General features: G+C 49.4%; 1 protein-coding gene and 1 pseudogene across 2 annotated transcripts; one reads left to right on the top strand and one right to left on the bottom strand.

Annotated features, from left to right (window-relative positions):
• Positions 1-166: 166 nt before the first annotated feature.
• Positions 167-7,905, top strand: rtn4rl1a (reticulon 4 receptor-like 1a). The gene is made up of 3 exons (XM_086097881.1): positions 167-428; positions 4,433-4,887; positions 5,577-7,905. The coding sequence occupies exons 1-3, from the start codon at positions 416-418 to the stop codon at positions 6,432-6,434; spliced, it is 1,326 nt and encodes a 441-aa protein (XP_085954007.1). The 5' UTR covers positions 167-415; the 3' UTR covers positions 6,435-7,905.
• Positions 7,906-9,484: 1,579 nt separating this feature from the next.
• On the bottom strand, positions 9,485-21,721 carry LOC147161268 (replication protein A 70 kDa DNA-binding subunit-like; annotated as a pseudogene). Its single transcript, XR_015090372.1, has 15 exons — positions 21,689-21,721; positions 20,962-21,034; positions 20,766-20,897; positions 20,620-20,708; positions 19,868-19,951; positions 17,689-18,142; positions 16,857-16,909; positions 14,873-15,100; positions 14,628-14,764; positions 14,368-14,491; positions 13,213-13,343; positions 12,202-12,388; positions 11,989-12,096; positions 11,710-11,796; positions 9,485-10,935 (listed from the first exon to the last, which is right to left on the bottom strand). The product of XR_015090372.1 is annotated as a replication protein A 70 kDa DNA-binding subunit-like (transcript).
• Between the last annotated feature and the right edge of the window lie 166 nt (positions 21,722-21,887).

The following is a 21,887-nucleotide window of genomic DNA, read 5'->3' as shown; positions in this document are numbered from 1 at the left end:
GGTGGGGGGTGGGGGGCTAATTACGCCTGATAAAATGGACAACAATAAAAAAATAAAAAAGGAAAGAATGGGTGGCGAAGGAACGTGTCAAAAATATTAGTCACGTGCCAAAAATATTAGTCACGTGTCACGTGACAGAGCGCACCAGTTCGACAACAAGGTAGAGAGAGAGAAAGAGAGAGAGAGAGATGAGGGGAGGAGTGCAGGCGAGCGTCTGCTTGTGAGCTGAGAGATCGCAGAAGAAGAAGAAGAAGAATCTGAAGATCGAGGAAGACGAACCACAAGATGTCGATCGACTTCATCACATAAAGTCGAAGCTTTCGGAGCGAAAGTCACGCGCGCCATCGCGTCACTTCCACTTTCACCCGAGCGGGAAGGAGGAGGAGCTTGCTGCTCCCGCCAACAACCTTCTAGAATGTTTACACGCCGTGAGTCTCGCTGCCGATTCGTGTGTGCGCGCGCGCGTATGTTTTCTTCGTGCGTGTTCCACTTGTGCGCGCGCGCGTCATGAAATATTGACGATCTGCCGCGCGAAACCAAAATCTGAAAATGGGGGAAGAAGAAGAAGTCACGTCGCAGCGAGCAGCCTGGAAAAAGTCACTTCGTCACGTGATCGATGACTTGATTGGAGCTTAAATTGATCAGGCTCAAAAGCAAGGCCCCGCTGGTGGTTGTGTCGCCGGGGGTACACGGTGAGAGTCGTGGGTCCCAAAACACGCGGACCACCAAATGAGATCGATTCCAAAATGATGCGCGGAAACAAAGCAAGCGAAAAAAACGGCTTGCAAATGAACGCGACCGACGACGACACGAAAGGAAAATAAACATCAACAAAAAAAACAAAAAATAACAGCAAATGAGGTTTCGCGCGAAATAGAAAGTACAACTTCGAAGAGCACACGCGCAAAAGGTATGAACTTAAAGGTGACGTGAAAGAAACGCCAACAATTGATGAAAGCAGCAAAAGAAAAAGAAATAACTATGATAGGCGACAAGAAAAGGCGACAAGAAAGAGTCGTCAGTGAGGCAAGATGACGAATCTGCCGGTGGGAAGGTCGGGTCGTGGCTCCGTCACTTTGAGCGTCCGTTGATTGGGGAGCAGGTGGCGGAGGGGGACCGTCACTTGCCTCCGAGGCAGGTTGGCGGGGGTTCGCTTCCCCGCATGGGAGGCCATTTGTACCATTTGACCTTTCGGAGGTCCGGAGAGGTCCGGAGAGGTCCGAGGTCTGCATGGCTGAAAGAATCACAAGAACTAAAAGTTCTTGAAACTTGAAAACAACACACAAAACGTACGCGCATGCGACAGCCTAAACGTGCACATCACATTTGGATCAAATTGCACACAGGCTGCCAACCCAGTCGCCATGGCAACGCGCGCGCGCGCACGCACGCCTCATTCACTTTGTTTAAAAGGAGACTCCACTCTTTTGCATATTCAAACGAGCAGAAAAAATACGAACGTACAACTTTCAAAATAAAAGCCAGCGGGCAAAATCAATACAGGCTTTGAAGTGTGTGTGTGTGCGCGCGTGTGTGTGTGTGCGTGTTGAGTGTACCTACGGTGGCCTGTTGACAAAACTGTCAATCAAGCTGCTGAGAGCACAAAATGGTCTGAATTGATTTTTCAAATGTTTTGTGTGTGTGCGTTGTCAACATGTGAGGCCACACATTTTCTGCTCCTGACTTGTGATTGGCTCAAAGGCTCCCCCACTCCCCCCCAAAAAATGTTGCTTTCGTGTGAAAGTGGGACGAGACGCGACCACCGCGAAGCGAGAGCGTCGAGGGGCTCGTTCGAGTCGCTAATTAACAGCTGGCCTGGCAACGCGAGTCTACCCGGGAGTGGGGGCGGGGCAACCCACATAGGGGGGGGGGGGGGGGCAACCCACATGCTACGGTACCGTTTGTCATTGGTTGTTGTGGTGAGTTTATTGGTTAATCAGTTAGTTAGCTAGTTGTTTGGTCCGTCAATTAGTCGATCAGTAGTTTGGAGTTGGTCGGTCCTTTATTTGGTTGCTCCGTTGGGGGCAGTCATTGTTGCCACGGTTACCAAAAAAAACCTCAGTTACTTTACGAGTTGCTAGCTGTTAAAAGTACTGTGATTACTTTATGTTACTTGCTTTTAAATGTTACTCAATGACTTAACTGGTTACTTTTAGCTAAAGTAACTTAGATACTGAAATGGTTACTTGCCTTTAAAAGCAACTTAGCACGTCGTCAACTTAAAAGTAATTTTACTGATTACAACGAACTCGATTGTTTTCTTGGTGAGTTGCTTACTTTTCTATTTACTTTTAAAAGCAAGTTGGTACTTTAATTTGGCTCTTTTTCATTACATTAATAGTGACTTCGTTACTTTGCTGATCAAGTGGTTTTAAAAGCTAAATTCCAGGTTATTTAAATCATTGTTTTATTCCGATGTTCTTGTTGCTTGCTGAAGTGATACGGCAGATTGTTGACATCAGGAATTTTGTGTGCGCGTGGCTCAAAGGTGTGTTCATTTGCATCGCGCGAAGGTCACACACAAACACACACAGCAGCTAAAAATAGCCGCGCAGTGAGTACGGAGTGGGCGGGAAGTGCCAGCTAAGCGTCTTTTCCTCACACGCTAATTGAAGCCGATGATGACGATGATGACGATGATGATGATGATGATGATGATGATGATGCACTCGAGAGCACGCTGAGCCGAAGCCAAAGCGAAGGCGAGTCACAAGCCGCCGTGAACTCCGCGCGATGCGTCGACGGCTCAAGACGACCAAGGTCACGTCCCGTTTCCGGGCCGACGCCGCCTTCAAAATGCGTTCGCTCATCTTACATCGTGGGAGTTGCTTAGTTAGTTCATTGGTTGACTTGTTGATTAGTTACCTGGTTGTTTAGTTGGATAGTTGATTGGTCAGTTGATTGGCTGACTTGTTAGTTAGCCGGTCGTTTAGTCAGTTCATTGGTTGACTTAATTAGCCGGCTAACTCGGCTCGTTAGTTACTTACTTGGTCATTTATTCCGTCGGTCGTAAATAAAATTCTGTGCACAACACTCACCGATGAGATTTGCAATTGCCTGTAGATGCCACAAGATGGCGGCAAAGTAATAATTTTTTAGTTTTGGCTCAGGCACAAAAACAGCCAATAGTTTTTGAGTTTTTCAGCTGCCAGCGGAGGTTAAGTCCCTCCCCAAAATACGCCAACAAGCAAATGGCGAACTGCAAATATGCAACAGCGCATTTTTCAATGAATGAGCTCAAATTCTTCTATTTTCTCGCGCTTCCTGTGATGCGTCAGCGTCTATTTTTAGCCCCTCCCCAAGTCACTGTGCTTGACGGGCTAAATGAGGACTTGAAGGCCCCTCCCACCCCTTTCAAGTGTGTGCGTGTGTCAGTCAACGCAGCACACGAGTCTCCCTAATCTGGTACACACGCACATGCATACGAAGATGCGATGCGTTCAAGGTCCACGCCGGCCTTGGGGAAAAAGGAGCGACTTCATCACGTCACGGGTTCGAGTGAGGGCATGGCGCTTAGCCGCCATTTTGACTGAAAGTGAAAAGTCATTTCATTTCATGTTTATTTTAATAGGGACATTTTGGGACTTGGTGAAGCAGCATGTGGCTTGTTGAGCCGAGTGTTGTTGTTTAGGACCCAAACACGAACACGCGCCGTCTCCAGTCACGCTGGACAAAAGCCTCCTGCGGCTTGTTAGCGAGTGAGCAACAGGGGACGAGGCGTTCGGTCGTCGCTGGTAACGGCGGGACTCCACCCGCCTGGTGCGCGGGTTCCGTCCTCGAGGTGTCCTCATCACAAAGTCAACGCCTAGCGTTTAGCCTAGCGAGCGAGCTCCCTAGCGAGCTCCCGGGCGCTTGGCTACCCGCCATCCATCCGTCCATTTATCACCTTCGGCTAAATCCAACCTGTGTTCGGGTTTGTACTTTTCGGACCTGGATTTGCCACCTCTGCAGTGGCTTGAGGCTGCAGGGCACGCCATCTTAATCAAGCCTGAAATGTGTGTCCGCCCCCTAGTGGTCGGCTGACCATCGCTTGAGAAGACGATTGACGAGATCCAACAATCAGGTTTGTGAAATCGTGGCAGCGATTCAAATTGGATTGAATTTGGCAACCTCAATTTGTTGTCGCACTGAAAACAAACAAACGCCGCGTTCACTGTCCCCCTGGAAACAGCGCCACTTCCACGGCAAGGTCTGCGTTATTTAAGCGGGACACAAAGTACAAGCAGCCGGCAGAAAGACGGCGGAGAGCAGAACTTAAGTGTGTCGGCCATCTTTTATTGATGGAGTCCTGCCGGCGGCTTTCAGCGCCGCTCCTTTTTTCTGGGCGACCGCTCCTTACGAAACGATGACCGCTTCCGAAAGCGCCCGCTGAAATCCTACGAAGGATCGCAAGACGTGTCCGAGCCGACTGACGTGTTTGCGTCCCGTTCAGGTTGCGGCGGTGCCGAGCTGCTGCTGGTTCTGTGCGGCCTGGACGCGTCGCTGCAGTGCCCGCGCCACTGCATCTGCTACACGGCGCCCAGCACCGTGTCGTGCCAGGCGCACGACTTGCGGGCCGTGCCCGACGGCATCCCGCCGCACGGCCGGCGCATCTTCCTGCAGAACAACAAGATCCAGCGCGTCCTGCGCGGCCACTTCCCGCCCGGCGCCGCCACGTTGTGGCTCTACGCCAACAACATCTCCTACATCCAGCCGTCCGCCTTCCACGGCTTTCGGCAGCTGGAGGAGTTGGACCTCGGCGACAACCGGCACCTGCAGGCGGTGGCCGCCGACACCTTCCGCGGCCTGGGCCGACTGCGCGCTCTGCACCTGTACCGCTGCGGTCTGACGAGCCTGCCGCCCGCCGTCTTTGCCCGGCTCCATAACCTCCAATATCTCTACCTGCAGGTGAGTGACGGACATCTTGTTTATTTCTCAAGCCGTTAATCGCACGAGCGTCTCTCAAGAGGCTTCGCGTGCCCGCAGTTGACAAAATGTCAACGACATCGAACCGCAAGAGGGTACGCCAAAACGTAATACAATTAAAAAAACGTCGGGCGAAAAATGAGAAACCTTGAGAAGGGACCGCCAACGGAACATGAATCGTGCAAAAGTCCAATCAAGAAGTTGAAGCACAGTAAAAAGGACATTGCGAGGGAAGCGGGTCGTCATCCAAATCCGGCCCGGTTGGTCGGAGAAGCCATCTTGATCTCAAAGCAGTAATGTCATTAAAACCTTAAACTTGAAAAGCTTAGCAGCTGACAGACGTCGAGTTGCGTTCCTAACGTTGCGTTCCTAACCTTGCGTTCCTAACGTTGCGTTCCTAACGTTACGTTCCTAACGTTGCGTTCCTAACGTTACGTTCCTAACGTTGCGGTCCTAACGTTGCGTTCCTAACGTTACGTTCCTAACGTTGCGTTCCTAACGTTGCGTTCCTCACGTTGCGTTCCTAACGTTGCGTTCCTAACGTTGCGTTCCTCACGTTGCGTTCCTAACGTTGCGTTCCTAACGTTGCGTTCCTAACGTTGCGTTCCTAACGTTGCGTTCCTAACGTTGCGTTCCTAACGTTGCGTTCCTAACGTTGCGGTCTCCCTCAGGACAACCGCTTGGAGTTCCTGGAGGACGACCTTTTCATCGACCTGCTGAACCTGAGCCACCTGTTCCTGCACGGCAACCGCCTGCGGAGCCTCCACCAGAACACCTTCCGGGGCCTGGGCGCCTTGGACCGCCTGCTCCTCCACCAGAACCGCATCCAGTGGGTGGACCGGCAGGCCTTCCACGACCTGCGGCGCCTCAGCACGCTCTACTTGTTCAACAACTCCGTGACGGAGATGGCGGCGGGCAGCCTGGCTCTCCTGCCGGCCCTCGAGTACCTTCGCCTCAACGACAACCCGTGGGATTGCGACTGCGGGGCGCTGCCCCTGTGGGACTGGCTGCGGAACTTCCGGGGGTCCACGTCTTCGTTGGTGTGCGTCGCGCCTCCGCAGATGGCGGGGCAAGACCTGAAGATGCTGAGGAAAGAGGACTTGCCCGCGTGTCCGAAGGAGGAGGGCGGGGACGTGGGCGGGGCGGGGGTCGAATCGTTGACCCACCTGAATCATCACCGGAGCCGCCACAACCGGCACCAGCGACCGTACCTGCCGCACGGCGACCAGCACAACGCGCCGCCCTCGCCGCCGCCGCCGCCGCCCAACGGGGCGCACGGGAACTGCACACGGCGAGGGCGCAAAGCCAAAGGCGGCCCCAATGAGGTGCGGCTGCGTCGCAAGGGGAAGGAGAACCACTTTGGGGGTAAACGCGAAGGGTTGACCCCCGCCAGCAGAAAGAACAAGTGCGTGCCAACAACTTGGGTCGGCCCCCCCAGTGGCGTCCAGAGAGCCACAAATGCAGCAACGCGCTTTGCTGGGGGCTTTTTCTCTTTAGCGCTGCTGGCGTCACTGCTGACGCGACACTGACCCGGCCCAGGACCAGGTCCCTTTTGACCGCATCTTTCCAACGGGGACCCACAAGTCCAAAGTCTGACCTTTCGGTGGACAAGACCAATTCTCGTGTACATTCCAGAATTTGTGCAATACTCAAGCAGATCATTTTAAAAATGTCTCAGTCAGGGAAAATGAGATGCGACTTTGATGTGTGTGTCGATCAGGGGTGGCAAACTGCGGTCCCGGGGGGCCGCAGTCCTGCAGGTTTTGGAGGTTTCGCTACTTGAACGGCAGCGGATTCCAATTCACAGGATCGTTATCGGGCTTATGCAGAGCTTGCTGACGAGCTGATCGGGAATCAGCGGTGTTGAAGAAGGGAAATATCCAAAACCTGCAGGACTCCGGCCCCCCCAGGACCGGATTTCGCCCTTCCTGGCGTAGATTCTCAATGTTTGTGGAAGACGTTCAAACAAAATCCAAAAGGTTTCATCATTTGCGTCGAGACAAAGTCCCAATTGTGGACAAGGACGACCGCTGGTTTGGACCAGGTTCGTAAGAAACCGTTATGAAAAGTAGGAAAGCCATCTTTGCCCTAAAGATGGTCTCAGTCCAACGGCAAAGTGGCGACTCACGGGCTGATTTTGCCGTCGGGCAGACATGGCCCTTCACCAGCTGATGCCGGCAAAAACCACAACCACAACCTCAGGAGTCGCTAAACTGACCAGAGACAAAAAGTCCACATCTAAAATATACAAGTGAAGAAACCTTTCGGATGAAATGAAAGATCAGCAAACAAGAAGGGTCCCGTTGCAATTTGGACGACACCAGACTTGAGTGACCCCCAAACGGTGCACGCACACCCAAGAACCAATGAAAACCCTTAAAGCCATGAAACCAGAAACGCTGAGCGCCTCACGAGGACGTCTCGGTCCTTAAGCTTGGAACAGACAAAAGGAAATGCTACAAGACCAGTGGACGGCTTCTCCATGACGAAGGTCTTGGGATCGTGGTTCAAAGTCCGGGTTATGGATACGCAGGCGGTCGGGTCCTTGGTCTCGGATGCAGGTCTCGGACTCTCAATCATGCAAACGCAAGCACAAACATTTTAAAGGTTTGAAAGAACGTCGTTGTTTGTGTGATGTCACCCGATGATGTCATCGAGAAGGCATGTGATGATGATGATGATGATGATGATGATGATGATGATGATGATGATGATGATGATGATGTCACTTGCATCTTCGGTCCTGTCAGGAGTTTTCAAAATCTACTGACCGTGTTGACTTGCATTCATCACAGCGCCACTTCCCGCCCCCCTTGCCCCCCCCCCTCCGTTTTCACGTCACCTCCTCCTCCTTGACCTCCTTCTTCTTTGTCCATGTCTTCCGCCATCACGTCCGAGCTTCTCCTCCTCCATCTTCCCCCCTTCCTCACCTCCTCTCATCCCTTCCTCCTCCATCACACACTTTTGTTTCTAAATAAAAATAAAGCAGGTGTCCTCAAACGACGTGTCCTGCTGTGTGTGTGTTTAAGAGACTTGCTAATAAATGAGACCTGAGGCACACTGAGAGGAAGCCAGCAAGATGAAATAATAGAAGGAAAAAAAGGGGGGGGGAAGAGAAGCAAGTATTTTGGCCTCTTTGGTGGCCTACTTTCACTGTCACAGCAAATACGCAACACAAGTTGTCAGGTTTTGTCAGTGTTGATGGGGGGGGGGGGGGGGTCAAAGAGAGTGCTAGCATTAGCCATGCTAGCACATTGCAGTCGTTTTCTTGGTGGAGGCTGATGAGGCCTGGCAAGTGCAGTGGGAGGAGATGAAGACAAAATGGAGGAGCAAGTGGAGGATCATCGAAACAAACGGAGAGAGAAAGGAGACGTATTTTGAACAACGCGACGTCTTCTTACTTTTTGCGTGAGCGTGAGATGTAGAAACTGGAGCAGTCCTCACGAGGAGGCGGCGGCGGCGGCGGCGGCGGCCATGTTCTCGTGAAGGCTTTCAATTAAAGGGAGTTCAGAGTCCATCAAAGGTAGGCGGGTGCGAAAGGAAAAGCAGGACGGCGGCAGCGTGGGTGGCGGGAAGCAACAAAACAAAAGCCGACGTTTGGACTTGTCGGCTCCGTAAACATTACGGCATGAACACGATTGGCGTCTTCAACGCGTTTCCAGTCAAAGCGATGACATCACCGGCTTCAACCTTGAAGTTCTCCTAAACCCAAATCAGGCCACGGATGTCCACATGGCATCAGTTTGCACGTGGCCCGCCCACTTAGTTCCTCCATTTTGTATTGATCCGTGCTGACAAAACCGAGCGGCGCCAAGCGTTTCGGGCAATCTGACGAGCTGCGCATTCCGCCGCAAACTGCAGACGGACAACAAGCCATCGAAAGCGAGACTGCGGAAGCGAACCGTTTTCAAAGGCCAATAAAATGCTGGCGTGTACAAGAACAAAATTACATTTTATAATACTTACACATTTGAAGAGAAAACATTTTTAATATCAAGTTTGTTTTTTTCCCAAAATGAAATTATTTGTGATTTCAAATTTTTTTTTATTCATCATTTGCAGTTTACTTTTACATGTTTTTCTTCTAAACTACAATTGTTTATTTAGATGATTTGAATTGTGACCACTTTCTAAATTTGTTACAATTAATTTGTATTTTAAAAGTAAACCGTTTACATTTTGTAACTTTACAAGAAAACCATGTTGACTATTCTAAAAAATAATGTCTTTATTTTGGGAGAATTTCTATCATTTTAATATATTTAGAACCAAATTAATATTCAATTTGACAAGATGTCATTTTCCGATGTTTTCTCTCCACATTTCCAAACCAGTTCAAAGTTCAAATTTCAAATGGATTGCGCAGAAAGATGACAATTGTGGAAAGCAAGTCATGCTATCAACTTAGCGGGCGCGGCTAACGCGGGGGCGTGTTTACGGCGCCGCCTTTGACTCCTCCCATCACAACGTGCCCACCTTCGCGCCGCGTTTGGGGGCGGGCCTTGCCCGCGGTCGCCACGGCAACCTCCTCCTGTCCCGCGCACGCGCGTCACATTCCCGTTCAAAGTGTTCCCGCCTTCGTCCCGCCTGTCAATCAAACCTCCGCACTTCGACATTTTGGAACAATTGCGGCTTCATGAACGGCCACCGTTTGGAATTGCGCAACTCTTGCAAGAGCTCAGCTGCTCTGACAACGAGGTCCAAAACTAGCAGGTTGCTGTTACGCAACTGTTACGCAACGTTGCCGGACTCGACCCACGCGCAGGAAGTAACTTTTGGCTGGTGGCGTTTGAACAAAGAACTGGAAAGGAATTGCTTCCTGTCCCCCAACGTCTTGATGTGAACAACACAGGCTCACGCGCGGGTGCTCGTTTTGTGCTGCGTTCAAGGACACTGGGAAAATTGGCATTTGCAAGCGCCCCAAAAAGTAACGATTTCTGGCCTCCCATTTGAGAAAGCGCGTTCCAGGAAAGCTGACGTCCAACCGAGTGGGAAATAATCGCACCTCCAGCTGGGAAAGCGTCCAAATTTCAACTTCCAAGTTGGACATTTCAAAACTTCTGCTCGGAAAAAGTGCATTTAAGGACATTGGACATTTCACAAGTCAAGTGCAATTTCCGGGAATTCAACTGCACTCAAAGTGCGAGGTCAAAGTGCACTGAGGTCAAAGTGCATTGAGGAGATTTAACCTCAAGGAAAAGTGGAGCACTGGAAACGTTTGCAGTTTCAAACTAAAACAAAAGACATTTCATTCCAAATGAAAACTTCCCCCTGACAACTACAAAAAGTGAACTGAGGGAAGTCCGGAATGGACGTTCCCAAGTCGGCTTTCGTTCTCTCCGACTCTCAATTAGCGGCGCGCATTAAGCAGCAATGAGAACGAGTGCTTTGCAGTACACGTCCAAATTGGACATTTCCAACCTTCAACTCGGAAAACGAGTCCCGGAAACTCCAACGATGAAAATGACGGCGATCCAGTTGCTGGTGGAAAGAAGGCGTAACCGGCGTGTCGAACCCGACTGGTCGCCAGCGCACGGGATGCGTTCGCAGGCCGCAATTAGTCACTCGTTGCAAAACCAACAAACGAGGACCACAATCTCTTTTAAGGACCTTTTTTTTTCTCTTTCTCTCCGCTTGGTTTGAACAAAAGCGTCCTTTGGCGCAGGCGGAAAGAAAAAAAGTGTCAAACACGACAAATACACTCTATGAGTCACGCACGCACGCACGCGCGCACGCACGCACGCACGCGCGCACGCACGCACACGAAGAGCGTCCGCATCAGCAGCTTGCCAAATAAAGTCCCACATGCAACTCAAGCGACATTTAAATCGATCAAATCAATCAATAAACGTAAAACGCCGACGCTGGCGCGGGTCGGCTTGTCGTCGAGGGCGCGAGGACGGCCGAGGCTCGGCGGCGGGTTCAGTTCCCGCGGGCCAGCGCGCCGATGCTGGCCAGCAGCCTCCGGCCGTGCTGCCGCCGGTCCACGGGCGGGACCTCCGTCACCGTCACCGTCACGCGGGACTCGCCCTGAACAACAAGCAGCTTTTCAAATACGCTCATTTGACTTTTCTGATTTGACGAGATTTTCAAAAATCGTTTTTTTGTAAAGGCAGCACAGGTTGCGCAATCAACATCATTTTGTGCATTCAAGTCAAGCTTTTAATAAAACTTTGCTCACGTCAAACTATTGGGGTCATTTCTTCCCATTTTAAAAGATGTAAGTAATTAACCGATTAGAAAAAGAGGAGGATGAGCAGTGGATCCAAAAATAACATTAAATGTCCCAAAAATTCAAAAATGTTGATAAAAAGCCTTTTTAATTAAGCCATTAACCAAAATTCTAAAATGTCCTTAATCGAGCGTTCAAAAAAAAATGAGTGCCGTTAAAGGTACTTTAATCGATAAGAAAAAATGTCAGACTTCTGCCATTTTTTTATGTGATCATTGTGGCCCAAAAGATGTGATTTTTATTTTATTTTTAATTTAAAAAATATAAAACATTGTGAGCATTCATTATTAATTAGGCCGATTTTTTCGCTACTTGTGGGCAGTGAATTGGAATTGATGGGCCGAGGGGTTTAGTGGTCAACTTTATTGTTAAAAAAAAAAAACTTTTTGGTCCCCTATATATATATATATATATATATACCATAATTGCATGGGGAAAAAACTGCAAATTTGATTGATTTTTTTTTCATTTGTTCATCAAATACATTTCGTCTGGATCACATACAAAAAAACGAACAAACGCGAATAAGTTCCAAGGTTCTGGTGTAGATGTCTTTGCGTGTGCGCGCTCACATCGTACGTCACCAGCTTGACTCGGTTCCGGAAGACGTGCGTGCTGAAATGGACTCTTTGGAAAACGTCATTGAACGCGTCCTCATCCTGACACACAAATCATTTCAAGCCTGCAAAGAAAGTGGCTGCAGCATGCTAACATTGCTAACGCTAACAGTTGAAGGACTAAGGATTTTCTTGCGTCGATTAACGTTTTACGGCGCCGATTTTGGGCGCCGCGGGCGGCTTCACGTCGATGCATCGTTTCCATGTGTGCGTGTGTGTGCGTGCGCGTTCTACCGTTTCCCTCAGCTGTCCCAGACGGTCCGCGCTGATACCAAGCAAGGCCTCGGCCGTCTCCTGGAAGCACGTTGCCCACACGTTGTCCCCAAAGTCGGCCAAGTTCACCTGGACATGATCAGTTTTCACACAAAAGAGAGAGAGAAAAAAACGGACTGGAAAATGAAGGTCGATTTGCACATAACAAAATGGCTGCGGTGAACGTGACCTCACAGAGAGCGTGAACCTGTACTTGAAGTCGAGGTCGTCCCGAGCACGTTTGTCGCAGCGGTCGCGTCCGTCGTCCTGCCGGCGAACCTTCTTGTAGCAGGACGCGGCGGCGGGGGCGGGGCTTAGCGCGATACAGGCAGTTCTCCTCTCGAGCGAACGCCGCCGTCGCCGCGCAGCGGAAGAAATCCGCCTGTTTGCAAACGACAACAATATGCTCGGCGATGAGACAAAAACGAGGCCGCATTTTCACAACAAAGATAAGAATCATTTGATTGGCATTATTAGCGTGATTTATCATCAAAACGCTCGTATTTCAAATGTTAACACATGATGCTTTAAACCAGGGCATCGCTGTCCTAATTAGGCCCCTCCCCCCTCAGCCCCCCCCCCCTGTTGTTAACGAGGCGTCCGTCAAGCATCCGACGGCGCGTTTCCGCCTGCCTCGTCACATTTCTCACGAGCAGCGCGTTTCCCGGGGCGCTCGTGCACGCTGCTGGTGGCTGCAGGGTCGCCGGGCGGGGCGAGGGTTCGACACTCTGCAGCTCTGCAGCTCAGATGGCGACTTTGGAAACCATCAAAGTGTGTCAGCAGACGTGAAAGACCAAACACACAAAAAAGGAGATTTTTCTCTTTCAATGACGCCAAAAAGGCAACGTTTCTTCAAAAACGATGTTTTACTGCCGATTAATTGGGAAAAGTTTCATCAAACTTTCTTCCTGGCTAAAGAAAAGCGTTCTTGCATTTGTAGATTCGATGTAAAAATAACCACAAAAGAAGATTCTGCGAGTCTTGAAAATTGGTGAAAATGCAGAGAAATGAGTTGCAATCAATGATTGGATTTCTTTGAACGCGTTCTTGATGCCGACCGTCAACATCGATCGTTTGCGGATCATTCATCAAAATTCTGCACATTCAAACGTGAATTTGAGATTTTTCTTTCCTGATATGATGAATTTTTCACGTCTTCCAAACTCATTAAGCCTCGCCATGCGCACGCGGGTGCGAGTCTTTCACCTTTTGGCCGCGTCCCAGCTGCTCCGTCTTGACGTCCCTCAGCGTCTTCCAGTTGGTCTTGAATTCACCGCTTTTGGACCGAACCTCTTTTCAAGGACGGACTGCTGAGGGCGTGGCCAACTTGGTTACACCTGACAAACGCAGCACACGTCTCGCTTTTCTTCTTTTGTGTAGCTTCCAATGCTAGGGCGAGCCCCCGGGGTAAACGTGTTTCGTACCCGTCACACCGTAGTGGCTCATCGTGACCCCCCGACCCCGAACTGTCTAAAGGTTGAGAATTAGTGGAGCAAATTTCCAGAGCAAAAGAATCACTCGGAGGCGGCATTTGACGCACGATCCCGTCAAAGCCCAAAGGTAAGCAGAACTGCAATGTTTGCACAGCCAACCGTGCTGACGACAACTCCTTGTGGGTTCAAGGGGCCGCGCTGCCTTTGATGAAAACGTTGCCGTGATGAACGCCACTCCATGATTTTGTGGTCTGACTTGTTTTCCTTCTGGTTGCCTTGGCAACAAAACCAAAGCCAGGCCGGCTTGCCGACACGCATCGTTGCGGCGTTAGGCAGAAATGTGTTGCGGGCGTAACAAAACCTGGGAAATTGGGGGCGGGGTAACAGAAATGGCGTCGTGTTCAAAGCAACACGGAGGAAGGTTCGGTTTGCGCAACACGAGCACGCGAACGTCGCGGCTGAAAAGCGTTGCTACTCGCTCACGTGACCTTAATGACGAGATGAGTCACGTTCCACATCCTCGCCAACTAATAAGCTCTCGCGTCCCATCTGCTCTCGCACGCACGCGCGCGCGCTTCCGAGCGTGCAAATATGGCCGCTCTCCGGCGTCTCCGCGAGTCCCGCGGGGACGGCGGAGGAGAAAGCGACCCGCGCGCGCCTGCAAGTCACGTCGGCAGCAGCCGAACGACGTCTGGAAGGCGCGAGACCTGATTCGGGTTTTCGGGTTTTCGGGTTTCCGGGTTTCGCAGGTGCGGCATTGGAGCCGAGTGGTTAACACTTCTGAGGCTCAGAGTTCAAACCCGGGCAGCGTTCCGTTGTGCAATTTGCATATTTTGTGAATATGAGCGTGAATGTCCATTTTATAAATAGAAACAGTGTGGGAAAAAAAAGGAGCTATTCCTCGCCAACACTTGCGACGGGAACTGACCAGGCTCTCAACGCGAAGGCCTCGGAGATGTCGGGGTTGACCATCAGCGTGGCGCTGAAGAGCGCCGACAGCGAGCGCCTTTGATGGCCACCGCCGCGTGGCGGCAAGCGTTGAACTCGCGAGCCTGCAAACCACAACGCGGCGGACGTTCGCTTTACAACTCGCGGCGGCTTTGCTCGCCATTTTGCTGACCTGCAAAACAAACATCACCAAAGCATCATTGCGATTGGAGGCGGCCATTTGCAAGGGTCATTCCTGACCTGGTCTCCCCACAGGGCGAGCGCCACCATCTTCCCGCTGGAGTCGGTCAACGCCAGCGCCCTCTTGGCGAGCCGCTCGCCGGCCTTGGCGGTGACCAGGCCCGCCTCTTCCGCCTCCTCGCACACGCCGATCACGTCTACGGATTTCGCGCCGTCACCGAAACTGAAGGGCCAACAAGAACTTCAGCTCGCTGAAGAACGACTACGAGATCGCGCTGAACGGCGGCTCGCGCGTCGTTCCTTACCGACGACGGCGTCGGGGTCTTTGCCCTCCAGCTGCGAGATGGGCACGAAGCGGCAGTGCGCGCGGGGCACGCCCTCGCCGTCGCCCTCGCCGTCGCCGCAAGGCACGACGCGCGAGCCGCCGTTCAGCGCGATCTCGTAGTCGTTCTTCAGCGAGCTGAAGTTCTTGTTGGCCGCCTTCAGCGAGCCGTTGGAACGTCCACACGGTTGTGGGCGGGGCCTTCTTTTTTCTTGACCAGCAAAATGAAACTTTTTACAACGACTCGCCTTGAGATACGAGTGAGCCAGTTTCGACCCGTTTCATCGCGATACGAGCCGACAAAAAACGGTTTATCGGCGCTGCTTTTCTTCTCATCTGGCAAACAAACTCAAATTAATCCGTAGTCGGGTTTCAAGCCACCCATTTTTTATTTGAATTTTCAAGAAATGCGAAAATAAAACTGAATGGAAACGCCAGAAATTCGAAAAAGGACCCAAACGGTTTTAGGCTTCGTGGGGGGGGATTTTGAAGCGTATCGAAAAAAGGGAAAATTCGAATTTCGGCCCTGACAAGACCGGATACGCGCGGCACGTTGAGACCGGACATGACGTCACGCGTGCGTTTGTCACACGACAAAGAAGGCGTGTTTGGGGGACGAGCCAGCAGAAATCTTCTGGGAATTCATTAAAGACGCGAATATTCGTGCCATTTTAGAAGGAAAACAATAAGGTTGATCAAGAATGACAAAAGCAAACGTCACGCCACTGCTGCTTCCTGATCTTCTTCTTTTAAATGACCGGTGGATCACATCTCAACATATGGTGTACAGCGCCACCTACAGCGGCGGAGTCCCGTCGCAAACAAGGTCAACGGACGGAAACGGGCGGAAGTCACATGTCCGTTTTGCGCATTTGCAGTCGATTGGCTTAAAAAAGTCCAAACAATTGGACGGAGACCTGAATATGGAATCGCCCCCCCCCCCATCTACACTCATGCACATCATTGAAAAAAAGGGAAAGAAGAAAATCACGCTGACTTTGTCCACTTCGTCGTTGAAGGCCGCGATTCTGATTTCTCCCTGCACAAAACATGACAGTGAATGCATGTGACACGCAACACGTGTCACATGACACGCGAGACGTGACACGCGTCTCTTCGGCATGACTCACACTCTGGTCCACAATCTGGAAGCTGAAGACCCCCCCCCCCCCCCCCCTGGAGTTGCTCCAACTGGAAAGCAAACGAAAGCGCTCGCGTGCGTGAAAAGCTTTTTCGGAACGGTATGCAAATGAGCCCGACTCCAGCCAATAGATTGACATCAATATTGACATCAGCTTTCCCACGCGTCCGCATGTCTCGCTCCATACGGCGCATGCAAAACGTCCCCGTCCGCTTCGACGTGCTTCCGGCATTGATGTTATCGAGCCGGCATTTTGGACACGAGCCGGCATTGCTCGATGCGCAGCACAACACGTCTACTTCGTCATCAGAAGAAGGATGATGATGATGATGATGATGATGATGATGATGATGATGATGATGAAGATTCAAGCGGACCCCCACAAGGCCCTTGAAGACTGCTGCAAATGACTAAAATGGCCGCCCACAACCTACTTGGCCGGCTTCCTGGGATTTGTGCGTGCCAGAAAAGCCCGCCAGTACCAAATTTCAAACATGTGACGGGGACAAAACATTTTTCACACATTTGCTCAAGCAGTTAACTTTTAATTTGTTGGCCTCCCAAAAATAATAATACGCTTCAAACCAATATGGCAGCCTTCTTGAGAGTTTGCGTTTGTCGACCAAACTGAAACTGCTTTCATTCATTCATTCGTTTCCCGACCTTCACTCAAGAACTTGTGGCGTTTTCCTCTCGTAGTTGTTGACATTGAAATGACGGCTTCAAACCCAAAGGTGACTTGCTCCGTCTTTCCGGGCACAGACTTGGATTTGAATAGACTAAAAATAGCCTCGTCGCAGCTGAAGCCGGAAGGCGGCCATCTTACGTTGCCACCGCTGCTGAAAACTTGTGTTTTCGTTGAAAACACTGTCGATGGTTCTGACAACACGATGGAGAGGAATTGAGTCGCCTCGGATATAAAAAAATTGAAAATCATATCGTTTCCGATACAATATGCGCGGGCAGGCTTAGCGAACGGCAACGCAAGATGGCTGCTGGCGGTTCAAGAGGCGACCTCGACTTTCTGGAGTTTCCCGTTTTATCATCAAACCTTGCCGCCATGCTCCGCCCACACGCAATGGCCGACCCAAACACTCGTTAGCGTCATGCCGTGTGTCTGGAATGCATGTTTGAAAAAGTGGCGGCAATTGGACCAGAGTTCTTGCAGGCGTCCATCGTCCGAAGACCTTTTCATCCTGTTTTGGGTCAAAGCGCTCGGATAATTTCATGAGCCAAATTAGGAAAGACTAAATGCGGCCCACGCGGATGCGAGCGCGTTGCAACATGGCCGCTCGCACAAACAGTTAAAAAAAGACATTTTCAGCGCGCCAAAGGCTGAGCCGCTTTTGACTAATGAGCATCCCGAGCGCTCCCATCGGGCGCCGAGGCGAGCCACGGCTGTGCAACGCGGCAATTCCCAGGGGGACGCCATGAAGGACTCGGATGTCTTTTAAAAGTTGGCTAAAGAAGAAGAAGAAGGAGGAGAAGGAGGAGGAGGGGAAAAGGAGGCAGACAAAGTTTCTTTTCCAAAAGAAGCATCGAGGAACGTCGTGCATCTGCTAAGTTACGCGTCGCCGTCTGACCACGGGAATTCGAGGAGGAGTCAAACGGACGCCTGAAGGATGAAAAGGAATGACACAAGGTTTCAAGGAGAAGGAAAATTCTGACTCGTATATCCTAAAGTATCAGTGGCTGCTATCGGCAGCCATCCAGAGCACTCGCTACTTTGAAATAAGACACGATAACACTTTGGCAATGCGGTGTCATCAGAAGGCGCAAAAACAACTCCGAGGTGGAAAGAAAACCCCGAATAGCTCAATTTGCAAATATTTGGGGATGGATTGTAAAGCGATGGCGGAGGAAGGCAAGAAAGTAGTCGAGAGACAGCAACTGACTTGCTCAGGTTTGGGTTGAGTTGCTATATTGGAGTCAATTTGGTTGGACTCTTGGAGGGGCTGCAAGACGGGGGGGGGGGCGCCGTCCCGGACCCCTTCATCGGCGGGGGCTGCATGGCGGGGGCCTGCATGGGGGACGCCATCTCGGGTGCTTCCATGGGGGACGCTGTCCCAGGCGGCTTCATGCGGGACTTTTTCATCGGAGACGTTTCACAACCTTGGTAAAGAAACAAGGGAAGCCGTTCATTCATTCATTCATTCATTCACTCTTTCCCTACTCACAATTTTCACAGAGTCAACTAATTAGCTGACTAAAAAGTGGATCATTCCTAATGAAGTCGCTGCATTTGGAATTAAAGTTCACAACTTCCTAAGCGTTATAGAGATTTTTATTTAGGGTGTGCGTGTGCCAAAAAAATAAAAATAAATAATCGATTCTCCTAAGAATCGCAATTCTCATCTAGTACGATTCAGAACCGATTTTAAATGTCCCAAAACCCATTGCACTTCAATGAGTTTATAGTGTCTTGCCCTTGTTTGTGCCTGCCTTTATTGGGAGCGCTGTTGATGTTGTCCACTATTTGGCCACTTGGGGGCAGTGTGGTTGCGCATGTTCTGATACACTGTTAAGTTGTCGCCACAAGTCTGGAAACAATCAAACATGCCTACTGTTAAGTTAAAGCATTTTATTTTTAAATTGTCAACGCTGGCACCAAAGTTGGCGTTTTCCACCATCTTATGCCATCTACAGGCAATTACAATAGTTAGAAAATAAAAAAGGTCTGTGGGTCGCTTACTAGCGGATATTCACAGCAAGGCTCGGACCCTTTTCCCCACTAAAGACTTTTGAGTTTGCCGTCCACTTGATCAAAGTTTTCCTTCTCCCGAGTTGGCAGGACGTCCCGATGATGTCATCGCACCCAAAGTTTGTTTCTTGTTGCATTTGCCGCCCGCTGTGAGCTCACCTGCCTCCGGGCTGGACGGCGAGCAGTCACGCGCGATTCAGCGGACGCCTCAAGGCTTGGCGCAGGCCAGCGGCCATTTTGAGCAGTCGGCCATCCGCCGACATGAGTTGCGCAACTGCAAACGTGGCAATTTGGAGTCAAATGACTGATGATTTTATTTCTTTATTATTATTTTTGATACAAATTTAAAAGTCCATCAAAAAAATGATCATTCAACTGAAACTGATGCAAATAATGCAGAAGATGTGACTTTTTTTTTTTTAAATATAAATATGTATATTACAGTTTTATACTTGTATACAAACCGTCATTTCCTGTGATTCGTATGACCGCTTATATGTGACACCCCACAAAAGAAAGAAATAAGACATTACATTTTTTTTTTCTGTTCTTTGACATAACAATACCCGATTTGCTCGACCATTATTATTCCATGATCATTTACTACCAGGTTGAATAATATGAATACGATTGAAAACATAGCAATAAAGTGGAAATGCTTTGAAAAAGCTCTCCAAATAAAATTGAGTTGAGTTGAATATTTGTTGTTGCTGTCAAAATTCTGCTCCACACTTTCAGCCCAATGTAATGAAAAAGAGTGGCATGAATATTCATTTACATTGTGCGCCGCTCCACCTACTTAAGACCCTAAAAGTTCAGGTGCTCTTTATTTAAATAATTGATGATTTCAATGCCTTTATAATTCCCCCAATGTGCCATTTTGACATGTAAAGATAATTAAACAACAATAACAATGTTGGGTGTGGAGTGCCATCATGTTTTCGAGGTCTTTTTCTTAATTGGATAAATGGCGCCACCTGCCGTTCAGACTCAGAAACATCAGTCCATTTCTATTTGACACGTCAATCCTAAAATGGCTCCAAACATTGAGATGAAGCTCAATTGATGCATCGGAGGCCAACATTGGACATCGCACGCATACAAATCATCAGATGTGACGACATTTGACCTCTCACCGCTTGCGCCACATCCGGAAGGTCCGGCAAGTTCATCAGACCTGGACGTGCTCGGCACCGCCTCCTGCTGGCCTGGACTTTGATCTGCGGGTCAAAGCAAACAAGCGTCATGGCGCCTTCTTCAAATCATCGGCCAAGTTATTAGTTCCCATTTTTCAGGAAACACCAAAAAAATGAACCATTTGCATCGCGAGGAGATGATTTATGCAACAAGTAAAAAAGAAAAAAGGATTTAAGTTGACTCCATTCATTAGTGGTTGTATTTTTCCGCTCAGAACAAACTTAGTTCAAACCTGGGAAAAAAAAGTTTCAACGTAAGGATGTTCGATATCACTTTTTTCTCAGACCGATACCAACAGGAGCACTCAACTCGAGTAGCCACCGATACCACAAATACAGTTTTGATAAATACAATTTGGCCCAGAAAACAATGACTTGTATCACAATATAGCATTTTCCCTTCAACGTGTATGAATTGAATGGCAATGTTTTATTATTCTAATTTCTAGTTCCTGATTATAAAACGTCCATTGCGAGTACCAATCAATACGATAGCTGGTATAAAAGCTTGTATAGTGTCGGGAGGAAGCAAATCCCCAGACACAAAAAAAACCTGTTTAATATAATGTCATTGTCTTTTGCTTTTGCTCTCAGCGATGGGAGACAAAAGAGAAAAAAAAACATCAAAATGAATAATTAGATTGCTGTAAAAACAACTAAGTGCAATTTTTTCAAATGTTTTTTTCCCTCACCGGTTAATAACTGTGTGGGATTGCCGATCTTTCCTCCCGTCTTGGCGGGAGTTTGCAACACTTCCGTGTCCAACACCGCCAGAACACGCCTGCCACACAAACAACAACACGTGAGCATGCATACACACACGCACGCGCACGCGCACCTGCTGGCCACAGGAGGAGGAGACCGTCTTCTTGAGCACGCACACGCAGTTTTGGCTCCAGCATCTCGGCTTCCGTCAGGAGGTTCAAGTGCGAGGCCAGCAGGAAGCCGACACAAAACAAAACGCACTCGCCTCACAAGCATAAGCAACGATGATGACGACACGCAAGTGCTGGCGAACACTCACAGGAGAAAACTGCGCACGCCATCGCTCAGGTTCAAGCGGTACCTGGCGTGGCCTTGGTTGCCTGCCGGGTACTCGCGGATGTGCTGGGATGGATGACGACGGGGAACCGTTGCATCAGTGAAAAAGACAAACAAGACTTCCGAATAGTTCGAGGAGGCCCATTTGATAACTGCCGTGTTTGCATATGTTAAAGACAATGTTGCAAAAATAAACCCTCTTTAATGTATCAAAATGGGGTTTCGTTTGGATTGACTCGCCAAAACCTGCAGCACCGGATTTGTGACTGCAGACTCGTTGAATAGGGCCTGATACAAAAAAAGACAATTCAGAGTTCAAAAGAGTGACGTCACACAGCCAAATGCCTTTTTAACAACTCGAGGGGCCACATCAACAATAAAATGGTTGTGTAGCGTTCACAAGGTACTCATTTGAACACGGCTTTCTTTTTCAAAATAGAACTTTTGAAAAGCATTTTCCCTCACGTGTCAAATAAGCAAACGAATGACGTCACAACCAAAACAACCATGGGGGAAACCGGTTTTGTGGTTAAGAGCACATTGGATCCATAAAAAATACATACTGACATACGTCAAATTATTAACAAGTATGAAACCAAGATTCCCGACGTTGCGTAAATGTAGTTGAACGCGTGTTAGCATTTTGCGGCTAATGGTCGTTTTACCGATTGACAAGCTTTACACTATGTTGTACAAATGTTCACGATTATTCATTCTCACCTCAATCGCCCCTTGCGTGAGTTTGACGCCCATGTCTCCGCGTAAAAACATTTTAAAACATTCAAGACTTTCACCTGCCAACTTCAGAAGTGGGCGTTGTCGCGACCGGAAATGATGTACCTATGCCTTCAAAACTATTTTTTTTTAAACAATTTAGAGGGAGTTTGACTGTTCTAAAAACACCAGTATAAATGTAACT

This window comes from Leptonotus elevatus, chromosome 16, assembly GCF_054856555.1.
Source record: "Leptonotus elevatus isolate MCC_2025b chromosome 16, RoL_Lele_1.0, whole genome shotgun sequence".
Lineage (NCBI taxonomy): Eukaryota > Metazoa > Chordata > Actinopteri > Syngnathiformes > Syngnathidae > Leptonotus > Leptonotus elevatus.
This window is presented reverse-complemented; position numbering and strand designations above follow the sequence as displayed.

What these genes read in the sequence shown, in the direction of transcription:
- rtn4rl1a (XM_086097881.1), top strand. An exon ending in TCCAATATCTCTACCTGCAG is followed by an intron (nt 4,888 to 5,576) that starts GTGAGTGACGGA and finishes GGTCTCCCTCAG; the next exon opens with GACAACCGCTTGGAGTTCCT.